General features: G+C 46.5%; 1 protein-coding gene across 1 annotated transcript in view; it reads right to left on the bottom strand.

Annotated features, from left to right (window-relative positions):
• The window catches only part of ADCY2 (adenylate cyclase 2 (brain)), a 450,411-nt gene that overhangs the window by 55,924 nt on the left and 377,329 nt on the right, over positions 1-17,158 (bottom strand). Inside the window, exons 16-17 of the mRNA XM_010857150.1 lie at positions 15,880-16,017; positions 5,926-6,045 (exon numbers count right to left, since the gene is read on the bottom strand). Coding sequence (XP_010855452.1) covers positions 5,926-6,045; positions 15,880-16,017 — 258 coding nt within the window. The remainder of the gene's footprint in view (positions 1-5,925; positions 6,046-15,879; positions 16,018-17,158) is intronic.

Here is a 17,158-nt window from a genome sequence, read left to right as displayed (position 1 = left end):
GCGGGCTACCATCCATGGGGGTCACCGAGAGTCGGACACAACAAAGCAAGTAAGCACACACAAAAATCTTTGATCCCAGTAAGTCGTGAGTACCCTGGAAGCGGACAGGTACCCGAAGAAATTGAAGACCCCAGTGTGAGGAAGAGGCCGGGCACGGCCCATCTTCTGCGGTCCACGGGAGGCAAGCGGCAGGCCCCCCTGTGTGAGCACTCTTCTGTTAACCACAATGCACATCATTAAGACAGCACAGCCCTGGACTCAATCGTGCTCCAACCAGTCATTGGCTGAGTCACTTCAGGCCAGTCACCTGACTTGCCTGTGTCAGTGTCCTCATCTGAAAAATGAGCGTAATAATGTCCTTCTTCTAGATCACTGAGAAGAGCACACAAAGCTTGGAGCTCACTGCCCTGCAGGCCAGGGGGTGCCCGCCAAATGGAAACAGTTTCCGTTCTCACAAAGCCTTTGTCTGCTGGATCAAGGGGCTTTAAGAAGGGTGAGCTACCATCTCAGTGTTACTGCAGCAGAAGCAGCTCTCAGTAAAGTCTAATCATTTCAATAAAACACATCCGACTGATGTTTGATAAATCCTGCCTTTAAGAAACAGCCCAGGGTGTAAGCTGCTCCATTTTAGTTTCATTATAAGGGATACACCATGTACAAACTGCTTATTTTTGTCATTCTAGCTCTTTTATTTCCCCAGCCAAGGTCATTTACAGTCAGCCCTGGGTGAGAGTTGGTCTATAAAGAAGGCTGAGCACCAAAGAATTGATGCTTTTGAACTGCGGTGCTGGATAAGATTCTTGAGAGTCCCTTGGACAGCAGGGAGATCAAACCAGTCAATCCTAAAGGAAATCAGTCCTGATATTCATTGGAAGGACTGATGCTGAAGCTGAAGCTCCAATACTTTGGCCACCTGATGCAAGGAGGTGACTTACTGGAAAACACCCTGGTGCTGGGAAAGACAGGGCAAAAGGAGAAGGGGGCAGCAGAGGATGAGACAGTTAGATAGCATCACTAACTCAATGGACATGAGCTTGAGCAAACTTGAGGAGATAGTGAAGGACAGAGAAGCCTGGCATGTTGCAGTCCATGGGGTTGCAAGGACTTGGACACAACAACAACGGGGAAAAGCTCCTGATACTAGTGCCTCAGTCCTGTTCTTGGGAAGAAAGGAAAGCAGAAAAAACAGGCTGCAGCGTTCCCACCAGTGTTCTCCCTTCCCTGTGAAAGGCACCCACGCGGCATCGATGCAGATCCCTACCCGTGAGGACTGAGGCCTGGCATCTCAGCTTCAGAAGGAAGACCAGCAATTAATTCCCCAGGGACCCACAACAATCAGGTCAGTCCTTGGGAAGGAAAGCACCCCTCGGCCGGGAGCCATGATGGGCGGCAGCAGGCTTGGGGATGGTGAGGGTCTATGAGCACAGTTTCTTTGGCAACAATGACCTCATGTCAGTTCTCCACTGTTCTGACCACTGACCCTCTGAACGACAGAGAACAGGAAGAGGAAAGGAGTCTCGGAAACACATCCTGATGGGCCAGTTGAGCTGGTGGAGAGGAACTGTGGAACCCAGAGTCTGGGAGAGAGAAGGGCTTCCCTGGTAGCTCAGCTGGTAGAGAATCCGCCTGCGATGCAGGAGACCCCTGTTTGAATCCTGGGTCGGGAAGATCTGCTGGGGAAGGGATAGGCTACCCACTCCAGTGTTCTTGGGCTTCCCTGGTGGCTCAGCTGGTAAAGAATCCGCCTGCAATGTGGGAGACCTGGGTTCAGTCCCTGGGTTGGGAAGATCCCCTGGAGAAGGGAAAGGCTACCCACCCCAGTAATGTGGCCTAGAGAACTCCATGGAATATATACTCCAAGGGTTTGCAAAGAGTCAGACATGACTGAGCGACTTTCACTTTGGGTACTTTCACTTTTGGGACAGAGAGGACGGGCACCACCGACTCAGTCTCCCTAAAGCAAAGGGTGAGGTGGCCTGGGCTTTGAAACCAGCCTCATTTATAGCGCACTTTGCCATTATTACCTTGTTGTTCAGTCGCTAAGTCAAGTCCGACTCTTTACAACCCCTTGGACTGCAGCACACCAGGCTTCCCTGTCTGTCACGATCTCCTATAGCTTGCTCAAACTCAGGTCCATTGAGTCAGTGATGCCATCCAACCATCTCATCCTCTGCCGTCCCCTTCTCCTCCTGCCCTCAATCTTTCCCAGGGTCATGGTCTTTCCCCTTTTCCACCAGGGTCTTTTATTACCTTAATGACTTAAATCACTTATGTACATACTTAATGAGTAAGTATTGTCCTTAGAGGTCAGGTGGGGTGTGAGGCTCAGTGACACATGGGCATCAGTACTGGGGCCGCCTCTGAAAGCAGCTCAGGGAGCCCTCCAACCGTCTGAGGGTGCTCAGGGGGCCTCCTTGCCTGTGGGCACGTGCCCAGCAACCTGACCGGGCAGGTGTCTTTCTGGTGAATCAAATAAAACATGGGCTTGTCCTTTGTATGTCATCTTTTTCTTTTTTTTTTTTTTAGTTCATTTTGGGGCCCCTCCACTATTAGATTTTTCAAAAGTATCTGTCCTTACCAAGAGCTACAGAATCCTTACTCTTTAGTCAGTAGTCACAGTTGTCTTACAAAAATGCTCCAAAAAAAGCCATGAAATCACCTGGCACCTGGCAAGGTTCCCACTCAGGGTCTCACCCTTCCACTCACAAAGGAGCTCATTGGTACAAATCATTAAAGGCATGCCTGTCCTCTGAATAGGTGATTGAAGGTAGGGAGGATGACAAGGCCTACTTTAATAATTCCTGTGAAGACTGAAGAATGTAATGAAAGTAAACAGCAGAGAGCAGTGCCTGGTCCATATGAAGCCAGATAAATTGTGCTTTTATTGTTATAAAATGGGCTGTGTGTAAGATTTGATTTTAAAAAGGATTTTGCTGCTAAAACTATGCTGAAAACAATTATTAGAACTCAGGTTTTTGATAGTTCAGCCTAAGTGAATGAGAAGCGGAATTTGTTGTTGTTCAGGCAGTCAGACAAGTCTGACTCTGTGACCCCATGGACTGCAGCACACCAGGCTCCCCTGTCCTTCACCATCTCCTGCACTTCATTCAAACACATGTCCATTGAGTCGATGATGCTGTCCAGCCATCTCATCCTTTGTGGCCCCCTTCTCCTCCCGCCTTCAACCTTTCCCAGCATCAAGGTCTTTTCCAATGAATCAGCTCCTTGTATAGGGTGGCCAAAGTATTGGACTTGCAGCTTCGACATTAGTCCTTCCAGTGAATATTCAGAGTTGATTTCCTTTTGGACTGACTGGTTGGATCTCCTTGCAGTCCAAGGGACTCAAGAGTATTCTCCAGCACCACAGTTCAAAAGCACTGATTCTTTGGTACTCAGTCTTCTTTATGGTTCAACTCTTATATCCACACATGACTACTGGAAAAACCATAGCTTTGACTATACTGTCCTTTGTCAGCCTAGTGATGTCTCTACTTTTTAACACACTGTCTAGTGTGGTCATAGCTTTTCTTCCGAGGAGCAAGGGTCTTATGAACAAGGCATGGGGATGGCTCCGAGGCACACCCTCCTTCCTGGGGTTGATGGACCGGGTGTGCTAACGACATCCATCAAGGAGAGGGAGCCAGACCACACAGGGGGTTTAAATTTTTCTCTAAAGAAGGGGGCTCCAAACTGCCCATGGTGAGGTCACAGCTAGTAAACCCTCATCATGAATCTCGTCCCTCACATAACTAAAAATAGAAAAGATGCTGCCTCATCCTCAGTGGGTTCACAACACTGCTGAAAATGAAGGCCAGGACCCCAGGGAAAAGGGATGAAGCTTATATTGTCCTCTCTTCCTGAGCCTGCGGGGACCCTGTTGTGGACTTTGGACAGCTGGCCACTGAAACAGTCACGGCTTAAAGAGCACCAGATGCCCCTACTATCTGTACACAGACCTTTGAGCACCCCAGAAAACTGAAATGATGAGATGGGGAAAAGGATGAATGCCTAATGTCAAGGGGATCAATCAACAAAAGCAAAGTGAAGAAAGGAGACTTCACTGCTATAGTTGATGGAGTTTAAGAAACTGGTAGAAAAATTTAAAAATATACATCTTAAATGACCAATTTCCATGAGTCTGGACTAGTTCATCTAGCACTCTAGAAGCTACGGGAGACAAACTAAATGTATGTTACTTTTAGACGATTATTCAGAAAATCAAAAGAAGAGTATCAAAATCATTTTTTTTTTTACACACAAAATTCATAGAAGAAAGAAGTCGTTAAGCAGTAAATAACTAATTTAGTTCTTTGCACTTAAAAAGACTGATGTGTTAGTAAGTTTTGAAATTTCAATGTAGGCCCTTCTGGACCTTGGTTAAAATGGGTTGTTAGTAAGGATTATTTGAGATATAATCACTGGATGGCATTTGCAGTTGAAGAAGAAGAAACATGAGCTTTGGACCCAGTCATCACAGAGTCAGGAAGCTAATTCATGGAGCAGGACCCAGTTATCACAGAGTCAGGAAGCTAATTCATGGAGCAATTAGTGAAATCTGTAAGCAACACACCCAGAAATTCAGTGACATACAACTGAAAGCAACATGCTGGGGTGCATGCTATAAAATGTTGTGTCAAGATAAACTGGTGCTGTCACTACGCAGAACAGTATGGAGGCTCCTCAGAAAACTAAAAATACCAGCAATTTTAACTGGTCCAGCAATCCCACTCCTGGGCATATATCCAGACAAAACCATAATTCAAAAGGACACATGCACTATTTATAGTAGCCAAGACATGGAAACAACTGAAATGTCCGTCCATACGTGAATGGATAAAGACGTGGTGCATGTATACACAATGGAATACTACTCAGGCATGAAAAGGATGAAACAATGCCATTTGCAGCTACGTGGATGGACCTAGGGATGATTACACTAAGTCAGTCAGATCATTCCAAGTCAGATCATCACTAAGATGATCATTCTGAAGTAAGTCAGACAGAGAGAAACAAATACCATATGCTATCACTTATGTGCGGAATATAAAATACGACACTGCTGTTGCTGCTGCTAAGTCGCTTCAGTCGTGTCTGACTCTGTGCAACCCCATAGATGGCAGCCCACCAGGCTCCCCTGTCCCAGGCAAGAACACTGGAGTGGGTTGCCATTTCCTTCTCCAATGCATGCAAGTGAAAAGTGAAAGTGAAGTCGCTCAGTCGTGTCTGACTCCTAGCAACCCCATGGACTGCAGCCCACCAGGCTCCTCTGGGGATTTTCCAGGCAAGAGTACTGGAATGGGGTGCCATTGCCTTCTCTGAAAATACAACACAAATGAACTTATCTACAAAACAGAAACACACTCACAGACACAGAACACAGACTTATGATTGCCAAGGTGGGAGAGGGTTACCCTGGGAGTTTGGGGTCAGCAGATAGAAACTAGTATGCACAGAATGGATAAACAACAAGGTCCTATTGTATAGCTTGGGGGATTATATTCCACATCCTGTAATAAGCCATAATGGAAAAGAATATATATGTAATAAACCATGATGGAAAAGAATACATATCTGTAAAACTGAATCACTTTGCTGAACACCAGAAACCAACACAACATTGTAAATCAAATGTAAGTCCGGAAAAAGATGAACATGTAGCGTTAAGAGAATAAGGCACAAAGTCATCTGTGAGAGCCGCAAAATGCCATGGAAAGTTTGTCCATGTGGTCTAATCAGTTTCTACTGGCTGGGAGTTTTCTATCAAAGGCTGCCAATTTTTACCCCATCAGGAGAGACTCAGGTATAGAATCTAAACAAGGAGAATAAAGTCTACGGTGGAAGAGGAAGTGGAAGGCACAGGCACTGAATCGGTAACAGCACACAGGAAAACAATAAAAACAATAAGAACCCGGGAGATGTGCTTACCGGCAGGAAAAACAAATTTTGCGCACGCAGAATTGCTGCCTGGTTACTTGCGCCAGAAAGACTTGTGTTGGACGCGTTGGCAGTCGGAAGAATTGTTTCCTCTGAGTCACTCAGGAAAAACTGCAAAGAAAATGTTGCTGCAATGAATCAGTGCAAAGGAGAGTAAAGGGTTAGCAGGTGGGGGCTCAGCTTACTATGGACATGTTTCTTCGGCTCATTGAGCAGCGTTGTGGGGACCTTTCAGCCTCTTTACTTCACTGCTAATCCCTTCATCTTCTCTTTGAGGCTCTGGAAATTTCTATCGAATAAGTAAGGAACTCTTGCTGTGCTCCACAATGCACAGTGAATTCCAGAACTCCCAGACTGATGTTAAGGAAAACAGAAGCACCTCTCTTAAACAGGAATTTAAAATGAACCAAGCACAGGGAAGACAGCTTTGTTAGAATGACGTTGGAGGCTGTCGTTGCCATCCGCACAGTCAACTCTCCATCATGAGATGGGAGTCTTCATTCTGTGTTTTTGCAGTATCTTCATCTTCACCAAACGCATCAGTGGAGTCTCCTGAATTTTGTATCTTAAGAAAATTAATTAATTTTATGGGAAACATGCAATAGCTGATGCCAACATTTGCTTCTACTATTTGTGAGTGCTTGGCAACTCAGAATCACCAGGGGTAAAATGGGAGAGAAAGGATGCTCTCAGGACTATTGGAAAGGGGGTCCTAATTTAAAAAGGAAGCAATCCTGAGAAAATAAATATGATTAGCTCTTATAGGGGCTTTCCCACTGGCTCAGCAGTAAAGAATCTGCCTACAAAGCCAGAGATGCAGGTTTGATCCCAGGGTCAGGGAGATCATCAGGAGAAGGAAATGACAACCTACTCCAGCATTCTTGCCTGGGAAATCCCATGGACAGAGGAGCCTGGAAGGACACAGTCCATGGGGTCACAAAGAGTTGGACATGACTTAACGACTAAACAACAATAGTGGGTACCAACAGCAGCACCCAGAAGGAAACGGCCAGGCAGTTAGCAAGGGAGGAAAAATTCAATCTCTTTCTTTCTGTTTCTCTCTCCTTCACTCACCCGCTCTCCTCTGTTTCTCTCTCTGTCTCTCTCTTTCTTGGAGAAGCTACCATACAGATTACTTAGGATCAGTCACTTTCTATCCTGTGACTGTGGGTCAGACAGCTGTTCAGTGAAGACGAAGCAGAGAATCGCGGGCCAGGTTCCCTTATGAAAGATATCCCTCTCCTCCATGAAACTAGGCTAGGCTTTCTGCCAGGGCTCGCCATCTATGCTCAAGGTCTAGAGAGGAAAACTTCCCCTGCAGTTTCTGCTCTTTTGTTTGTCCTTGTTTGATGGCGGGCTTCTTGTCAAAGACCTCCAGCAATTTACTTAGGTAAATAAGAAGGCATTTGTTTAATATACTCTTGAGAACATTTCCTCTCAGATTCCAAGAATGGTTCTAGATACAATGTTTCTGCACATTATATATTTTGATAAAATGCTGCAAAATACTAATTTAAAAGTCAAATAAATGTAGATTTCTTTACGAATTGTTGTTGTTTGGTCACTAAGTTGTGTTTGACTCATTGCGACCCCATGGACTGCAGTATGCCAGGAGATATTATTATTTACTATTAATACTAAATAATTTATCAAAAATGTCACAAACCCTGGATGAAATATAAATGTGATGATAACTTGGAAAAAATATAACAGGAAAAAAATGGAGTAATTGGTGGTCAAATACAAGACTCCAAAATGTAAAAATTTAGATTTGATAGACCCAACATACATTTGATTTAAATACTAATGGAAACAACAAATAGAAGGAGACCATTTAGATTGACAGGTTACTAGTCTCAGGAATCTGAGATCTTAAAATAATTAAGGAAAAAACCTTCTTAATTATATCAGCATAAAAAGAAGAAAATAAATGAGTAATAATATATCCTGTGAAAGCTTTGTCTTGCAAGAAGGCTCTGAAATAGTAGGATGGTTGAACTTGAAAAGCAGTGGAGAACTTTAATTACCACATTCAGGAATGCTTCATTAACCCCCTTCAGCTACTTTTTTCTGGTATTTAATTAACTACCCCTAAAATCAAGACCTCTTCGTTCTGTCTCTGTGGCTTCACACTGCATTTTGCAACCAATTTTCCTCTTCTGTCTCCTTAGCCACTTAAAAATAACAAACTCCTAATTACAGCCAGGCCAAGCTTGAGGGTTATCAATCCCACATCCTTCTCCCTCCTGGGTTAAGGTGCCACAGTTTTCTGCACAGAATGCATTTCTAGTCTCATAATTATTTAGGGGAACTCCTCTCTGGACCTATTTTAGTATTTCTACAACCTTTGCCCTAGTTGGGAAAATGGTATTCTCATCCCAGACAAGATATCCCAACTAAGTGCATATTTTTTAGCCCTCCTTCCAAATGTTACATTTCCCAGACAATGTAAAGCACCTCAGAATTATGTTTGTCAAACAATATGAAATTGTGAACATGCAATTTAATACCGTGCTTGTGCCCAATAACATCATTGCTTATCATTTGGTTGGAGTTAGAAGTAATTATCCAATTAGAATTAGATGATCAATTAACCACTAGTTAACCATGGCTAACTCTGTGTCTAGGTGGCTCACAAATCTGGGCTATTTATAATTATTCTCTGCAGTTTCTTGGAAAAGGTGCAAAATTTTGGGAGGCATCACGTGATCAAAGTGTCAAAATGTCAGAAAAAAAATGGAAGAGGATTTGAGCTTCTCAGACACGGCTCTGAATAGACAGCTGGGAACTAAAATGGAACAAAACACACAGGTCTTTTGCTATTTGATACTCCAAACCCTATATGTGGGGAAAAAAAAAATCAGGATAACTGGTTGGTTTTCTCTACTTTTTATTGGAGCATGGCATTTAAAATGTCCTGGTAATATCTCACAATTCATTTGAAATGAAGCTGACCTGGACATTTTATCATTTATGTTAGTGTGTGCATGTATGCGAAGTCACTTCAGTTGTGTCCAACTCTTTGTCACCCTCTGGACTGTGTCAGGCTCCTCTTTATATGGGACTCTCCAGGCCAGCATACTGGAGTGGGTAGACGTGCCCCGCCAGGGGATCTTCCCCACCCAGGGACTGAACCTGTGACTCTTCTGTCTCCTGCATCGGCAGGCGGGTTCTTTGCCACTAGCACCACCTGGGAAGCCCATGGTAGCCTGCTGCTGCTGCTGCTAAGTCACTTCAGCCGTGTCCGACTCTGTGCGACCCCACAGACGGCAGCCCACCAGGCTCCCCCGTCCCTGGGATTCTCCAGGCAAGAACACTGGAGTGGGTTGCCATTTCCCTCTCCAATGCATGAAAGTGAAAAGGGAAAGTGAAGTCGCTCAGTCCTGTCCGACTCTTTGCGACCCCATGGACTGCAGCCTACCAGGCTCCTCTATCTGTGGGATTTTCCAGGCAAGAGTACTGCAGTGGGGTGCTATCGCCTTCTCTGATGTTAGTGTGTAATGAGAGGTAAAAGAACACCATCCCTATTGACCCTGGCTCTTACAAAGGCTCTGAGACTTCAGCTCAGGAGAAACATTAGTGACTGAAGATCCACATGGAGGCTCAGCATGAAGGGGCCCGTCCACACAGTCAGGAGCAGAGAGAGCTGGCGGGGGGTCTCAGTCCTCACATCACCCCTGCGGCTTCTCTCTCTCTCCCAAGGGAAAGGTGATGGCAAGGGGTGACAGAAAAGCAGTTTAATAAGGGCTGTTTACCACTGGCTGGAAAAATCCAGGGCAAACCGGGAGTTTTTCCCTGCTGTGAAGGGACTCGGCATCAAAGAGAAAATGAGAACCTTAAACATGTTATCTGAAGTGGGATGAGCCAGACACAAAGAGACTAACAGCAGGTATCTCATGTGTATTAGGTTTTCTAGGGTGGGCAAGTTCATCGTGGCAGAAAGCAGAGTAGACGTTACCAGGGGCTGGGGGTGAGGGGAAGTCGTTGTTCGCGGGAACAGAGCTTCTGTGTGAGACGATGACAAAGTTCTGGAAATGGATAGGGTGAGGGGAGCACAAAACTGCAGATACACTGAATGCCCCTGAATGTACACTCAACCACGGTTAAAATGATAAACTCTGTTACACATAGTTTCCCCAAAGGAAAAACAACAAGCACTGAAAACAGAAAAAGACGGGGGAGAAAGGGAAGAAAGGAAAGCATTTTTTCCTTTACCCTAAAAGAACACTCCAACATCACAGGAACCACAGAAGAGGGTCTGAATGTGCTGTGACTTTAAAATGATGACCTTCTGTGAACAGAAGTCCATCTTCTTCCCAGTGACTTAGGGCTTCCCAGGTGGCTCAGTGGTAAAGACCCCAACTGCCAATGCAGGATATGCAGGAGACGTGGGATCCTTTCCTGGGTCAGGAAGATCCTCTGGAGGAAGAAATGGCTACCCACTCCAGTATTCTTGCCTGGAGAATCCCATGGACAGAGAAGCCTGGCGGGCTACATTTCAGGAGGCTGCAAAGAGGTGGACACGACTGAGTGACTGAGTATGCGCACACCCAGTGCCTTAAGGAAAGCTTGCTCAGGAAGGCAGCCCCTCCCCTGAACAAAAGAGCTGCTCTTCCCCTTGGAATGTTAGTCCAGAGCCTGGATTAGCTTCACTGGGTTAATCACTGCTAACAAACAGCAATATGCAGAGTATATCATGAGAAACGCTGGGCTGGAAGAAGCACAAGCTGGAATCAAGATACCCAAGAGAAATATCAGTAACCTCAGATATGCAGATGACACCACCCTTAAGGCAGAAAGTGAAGAGGAACTAAAAAGCCTCTTGATGAAAGTGAAAGAGGAGAGTGAAAAAGTTGGCTTAAAGCTCAGCATTCAGAAAACGAAGATCATGGTATCCGGTCCCATCACTTCATGGGAAATGGATGGGGAAACAGTGAAAACAGTTGCTGACTTTCTTTTTTTGGGCTCCAAAGTCACTGCAGATGGTGACTGCAGCCATGAAATCAAAAGACATTTACTCCTTGGAAGGAAAGTTATGGCCAACCTAGATAGCATATTCAAAAGCAGAGACGTTACTTTGTCAACAAAGGTCCATCTAGTCAAGGCTATGGTTTTTTCCAGTGGTCATGTATGGATGTGAAAGTTGGACTGTGAAGAAAGCTGAGCACTGAAGAATTGATGCTTTTGAACTGTGGTGTTGGAGAAGACTCTTGAGAGTCCCTTGGACTTCAAGGAGATCCAACCAGTCCATTCTGAAGGAGATCAGCCCTGGGATTTCTTTGGAAGGACTGATGCTAAAGCTGAAACTCCAATACTTTGGCCACCTCATGTGAGGAGTGGACTCATTGGAAAAGACTCTGATGCTGGGAGGGATTGGGGGCAGGAGGAGAAGGGGAAGACAGAGGATGAGATGGCTGGATGGCATCATCGACTCAATAGACATGAGTTTGGGTGAACTCCGGGAGTTGGTGATGGATAAGGAGGCCTGGCGTGCTGCGATTCATGGGGTTGCAAAGGGTCGGACACAACTGAGCGACTGAACTGAACTGAACAACTTGGGAATAGGGCTGTTAGTCTAGAAACTGTATTCTTAAAAAAAGTACCAGGATAAGTTTAAAAGCTCTACTGCATTAAATAGTAGTCTCCCTAGGAAGGAGATTTTTCAAGTGGGGCTAGGGAAAAAAAAACACAGACTTACTTCTGAGAGCATCTGACCACATAAAGGTAAAGACTGGTACCCGCCTCCCCAGTGGGAGAAGCCATCTTTCCTGAATGTGAATGAGGGTCCTGGAGCCCACTTCCCTTGCCTGGCACCCCCTGGGGATGCGTGTGACCCCAGGGCAGTCACAGCACCCTGCAGTGGGGCTAGGAACACTGGACCTTGTGTCTGCCTTATGCAGTCAAAATTCATGTGGCTGGGGATCTAGTAGCTGGAGAACATTTCTCTGTAAGTCATCAGATGTGATCAGAGAAGGCACTTGATGGACCAGTCCTTCCCATGATGAATAAGACATGATAAGAAAACCCACTAACTAGGGAAAGTATTTCTTCTCTCTACCCAATGTTGGATTTTGTACTGTTTTGTGATATTTCCTTGAAACAAAAATAAGAGCCTCTGGATGGGGAAGAACCACTAAATCCATCAGGAATTGAGAAAAATAATGGACAGGAACAAGTAACTTAAGTCTTTTCCTTGCTCCAAGGCTCTAGTCCTATAGGAGGCAGCCCAGTGAGCTGAGCCTCGTTTCATTCTTCTCAAAGTTGATCCATCAGACTTTTATTGTGCCTTCCACAGACTTCTCTACCACACTTGGCAATGCACTTCTTTCTTTTTGAGGAAGGAAAATGACACTGGAAGACATATTTGGGGTACAGAAAATGCATTTCTTCACTCCAAAGGGATTGCAGTTACTGTGAAAGTGAAAGTCGCTCAGTTGTGTCCAACTCTTTGCGACCCCATGGACTGTACAGTCCATGGAATTCTCCAGGCCAGAATACTGGAGTGGGTAGCTCTTCCCTTCTCCAGGGGATCTTCCCAGCAGTTACTGTAAAAATGTGTTAATCGGTGGCTTCCTCGTGGCTCAGACGGTAAAGAATCTGCCTGCAATGCAGGAGACCCAGGTTCTATCCCTGGGTGGGGAAGATTCCCTGGAGGAGGACATGGCAACCCACTCTGGTATTCTTGCCTGGAAAATTTCATGGACAGAGGAACTTGGTGGGCTACAGTCCATAGGGTCCCAAAGAGTCAGAGCTCATCAAACATTTATAGACAGTGACTGAACTGCCTGTCAATCACTAATTATCCTAGGAGAAATACAACCAGCTTTCACACCAGATTTGTTTCCCATTTCAATTCTGCCTTTTAAAAATTAGGTGATGAATCCTGGTTTTATAATATCAAACTGGATTTCATAAAAAAAAAGTTTTCATTCATTCATTCCTCTCTCATTTAGTAACTGTGGAATGGCCCTTCCTTGTATAAAAGGTGCTTTCCTGGGATGCAAGAAAAAAAAAAAAAAAAGACCTCACCATTAGGTGTGTGATGTTGTGTTAAATGCTGTGTCAACTTTCAGGATGTGTGCACAGGTGAGTGCACACGTGAGTGAATACACTTTGAAGGGATGTGTGCTGTGTTTAGTCACTCAGTTGTGTCTGACTCTTGGTGACCCTTTGGACTGTAACGCACCAGACTCCTCTGTATGTGGGATTCTCCAGGTGAAAATACTGGAGTGGGTTACCATTCCCTTCTCCAGGGGATCTTCCCGACCCAGGGATCAAACCTGGGTCTTCTGTGCCTCCTGCACTAGTAGGTAGATTCTTTACTCAATGAGCCATCAGGGAAGCCCTCCAAAGGGATGAAGAAGCCTAATGATAAGGGCTGGGGGCCACAGGACACACACTTGGTGTATCAGAACCCCCCAGAGCTCTAGCTAGTGCTATCCTTCAAGGATGCTCTGCTTCTCCCTGCGCCACCCCTTTTCATGGTGAAGTCCACTCTTTTCAAGCTGTTCCCCCACAGCTCACTTTACCAAGCTCTTCCTGGAGCTGGCTGGCACTTTCTTCCAGAAAGCTGGCTCCCAGAGCAGCAGGACTAACGCACACAGGCTTGCTACGAAGTCCAGCATAAGGAACCCACTTTAGGAAACGCCCCTGTTTCTCCAAGGCTCCCGCCACTCCCCGTGTCTCTGTCCGTCTTCCTCTGTGGTGATGTATTCACGAACATGCCATAGCCAATGATACTGCCCGTGTGGGAAGGCTGGAGTGCAGCAGATAGTGATCCACTTGCTGAAGGGCTCTTCTGGGAAAGGCTAGTGTTCAGTTCTGCATCTCACGCTCCTCACCAGGAGGCCACCCCCACCCCCAACTCTGCTGACCATCCTGGGGCCACAGTTACACTCTCCTTGGGTCATCACGCAGAGAGTCCTCAGGCGGTTGTGGGGACGCCTCATGAACACAAGCCTCAGGCTGATGGCAGCCAACATCCCCTCCAGCCCTTAAGATCTGAAATCCCTCTGGAGTAGGATCATTCTCCTACTTCAGAGGGATTTTCCTGTCCAGACCAGGTACCATGTCCCAGCTCTTCCCTGGTCAGTCCTGATGATGCCTTTGTTAGAAATAAGTGCTGTCATGACCCAAGGATGCTTGAGATCTAGAAGAGAGGGTCTCCATCCCTGGGGCACCATGTCATCACCCTTGGCACAGGAAGATGGCCTTGGATGCTGTGCATGTTCAGGGGGAGGGGAGATGGGCTGGGAGAAGTCCAGGGGGGTGGCCGGGATGGTGGAATTGCCATGGTGAACGTGACACAGCAGGACAACACCACACAGGAACCCAAGACCAAGGGCCAGCTGGTCCTTGGGAAGTCTTCCGTCTGCACGGACTTGACTGCAGAGCCCTTTCTCCCAACAGACACCATCAGTTCTTACTGCACAGGCCCAGCTGGGGGCTGCCTCTTTGCAAGCTGAGCTCTGAGGCTGAGCGGGTGTGTACCAAGGAAACAGGAGTCGCAGGGACACCCCTCAATGGCCCTTGCCTTGGAAGAAGACCTACATTAGGGCCCACGCTTCTCAGGGGAGCTAGCGGGAGCTGGGCTGTGTAGTCAGGGGAAGCGGGAGGAGCCAGCACAGCTGCTAAGCCCACGGGAGGACACCCAGGAATCCACACTATCCCGCCCTGATGGACAGGAAGAGGAAGGAGGGAGGGAAGCTGGTGCTTGTCTGCCACCTTCTTCCCGGGTGTCCTTAAGGTGGACTTCGAGGCAGAGTGAAGGAGAAGGGGCCAGTCCGCCCCGGCCACTGCTACCCCAGCCCATCCGCCTTCCAGTTGGCATCACCCTCACCTGAATGTCCAGGTTCGTCTATACAAACTGTGTGACCCATGGTATGACGCTGAGGACAGATCTCAGGCACACCGTCAAGGTTCCTGCCTACTTCTTCAGCCTTACTTTTTGCTGCTTCATAGGACACATTTCTCTCTTTGTCCTGATGCTAAATGTCTTCCCTCCTGATCTTCCCTCCATCATCCGGAGAAAACTACTTGTGTCCATTTTCAGAATTCCATCCTGCCAGCCCGGCTCCCCTGTCCTCGCCCCACCCCTCACGCTTCCACTGTCAGACTCTCTCATAACCTCTGACCCAGCTGTCAGTCTCCTAAACTTGGCCATAAACTCCGGGGAGACAAACTTGCTTTGGGTTCCTAGGATCTAGTGAAGTACCAGGTGCATATTTATGCTCAATATATGTTCTTTTTTTTTTTTTGCTGAGTGAACGTCTGGTGGTCGATGGTGATGACGTGAGAATAATTAAAAGGATGTGTCTTAATTGGCACTGATTACTGACGTGTCTGCTTTGAAGGATATACCTCTAAAAACATTGATACGGTAAGAGCAACCCCTGGTTCAGTACTTACCAAACGCCTGATGCCATCCTAAGTGTGCTAGGAGCATCAGTTCATTTACCTGAAAAATCCACCTTAGCAGAGAAGTGTCAGTTCTCACTGAGAAAGTCTCAGCTTTCTCACGAGAAGTGAAGTGGAGCCCGTGGAAGCTTTTAATGAAAATTCTCCAAAACTGCCCAGCTGGTTAAGGTGGGAGTGATGGTGATGTCTGAAATCAGGCCCTTTAAAGCCCAGAGCAGCACCCCTTTCCCACTGCAGCCTCTCTAATTTGCTGATTCTGGTCTTCCTGGTGATTAGCCTGCTAACATTCGGTGGCATTTCCGTAGCTGGAGTCAGGACGAGCTAGGGGGTGGGAAGCTGCTGGAAGGAGTCTCCCTCCCTCCCCGAGGGCCTCCCCAGGAAGCACCCTTCCCCTATGCAAAGCGGTTGGATGTTGAATTTAAACAGGCAGCAGTGGGTGTCACCGAAGTAGCTATGGGGAAGGTTTCAAAATGCCACGAGATGGACCAAATCCCACGAGATGGACAGCATGTCCGGGCCATGACTCACCATATTGAACACGGCCATGGTCAATATGATGGCTGTGGTGATGACCGTCAGGGAGATCCGAGGCCAGGGCCGGTTGGCGATGATGCCCGATGACTTTAAAAGCCACAGGAGAGAAGCAGATGCTTTCTTGCTGCATTGCTAAGAGCGGAGAGAAAAAGAAACGCGTTGCTATTTTACGTATTTTTCTCAAGTTTCTCAAGGATGTTTACAACACGAGATGCACCGATCTTCTTCACACACGAGACCAGTAGACCATGTCGGCATTCTTCTTACAAGCTGGGAACAAACTCACTAAATTTCTATGACATACTACGACACGCTTCTATGTCCTTTAAGAGAGACCTGAAATTATGTTTAAAAATTCTTCTGGTGAAGGAAAAATACGCCAGTCAATTAAACGACTCTGGCGGATGTGTTGGGTCTCAGATCACAGCTGTGAGGAAGCTGTTTTCAGAAATTCAGGTGATTTGTGTAGAAAACAGCCCAACATGCAGCTAATCCTAAGAGTTCATCTGGACCACACAATACGATAGTTTGGAACCTGTCCCTGTGAAGATGAAACCCAGCGCTCTCCGCTGTGATTGTGGTGATGGCTATACCTCATCCTGTCCTGAGAGGGCTTCCCCCACGTGGAGAAGCTCTACTTTTTATTATAAAAATACTATTTTTAATTGTGTTAAAATACATAAGATAAAATACATAAGATAAAATTTACCCTCTTAACTGTTTTTTTTTTTTTAACATTCTTAGGGCTTTTAAAAAAATTGGAGTATAATCGCTTTACAATGCTGTGTAGGTTTCTGCCATACAACAAACAAGATGAATCAGCTATATGCATACTTATAACCCCTCCCTCTTGAGCTTCCCTCCCACTTCATCCATCCCACCCCTCTAGGTCATCACAGAGCACTGAGTTGCTGCTGCTGCTGCTAAGTCACTTCGTCGTGTCCGACTCTGTGCGACCCCGTAGACGGCAGCCCACCAGGCTCCCCCGTCCCTGGGATTCTCCAGGCAAGAACACTGGAGTGAGTTGCCATTTCCTTCTCCAATGCATGAAAGGGAAAAGTGAAAGTGAAGTCGCTCAGTCGTGTCTGTCTCTTCGCGACCCCATGGACTGCAGCCCACCAGACCCCTCCGTCCGTGGGATTTTCCCGGCAAGAGTACTGGAGTGGGGCGCCACCGCCTTCTCCGGCACTGAGTTGGGCTCCCTGTACTAGACAGCTGCTTCCCACCTGTTATCTACTTCACACGTGGTCATGCACATACGTCAGTGCTGCTC

Source organism: Bison bison, unplaced genomic scaffold (assembly GCF_000754665.1).
Source record: "Bison bison bison isolate TAMUID 2011002044 unplaced genomic scaffold, Bison_UMD1.0 scf7180017864377, whole genome shotgun sequence".
NCBI classification, from domain to species: Eukaryota; Metazoa; Chordata; class Mammalia; order Artiodactyla; family Bovidae; genus Bison; species Bison bison.
The sequence above is the reverse complement of the archived record's forward strand: the minus strand, read 5'-3'. Positions and strand labels throughout refer to the sequence as shown.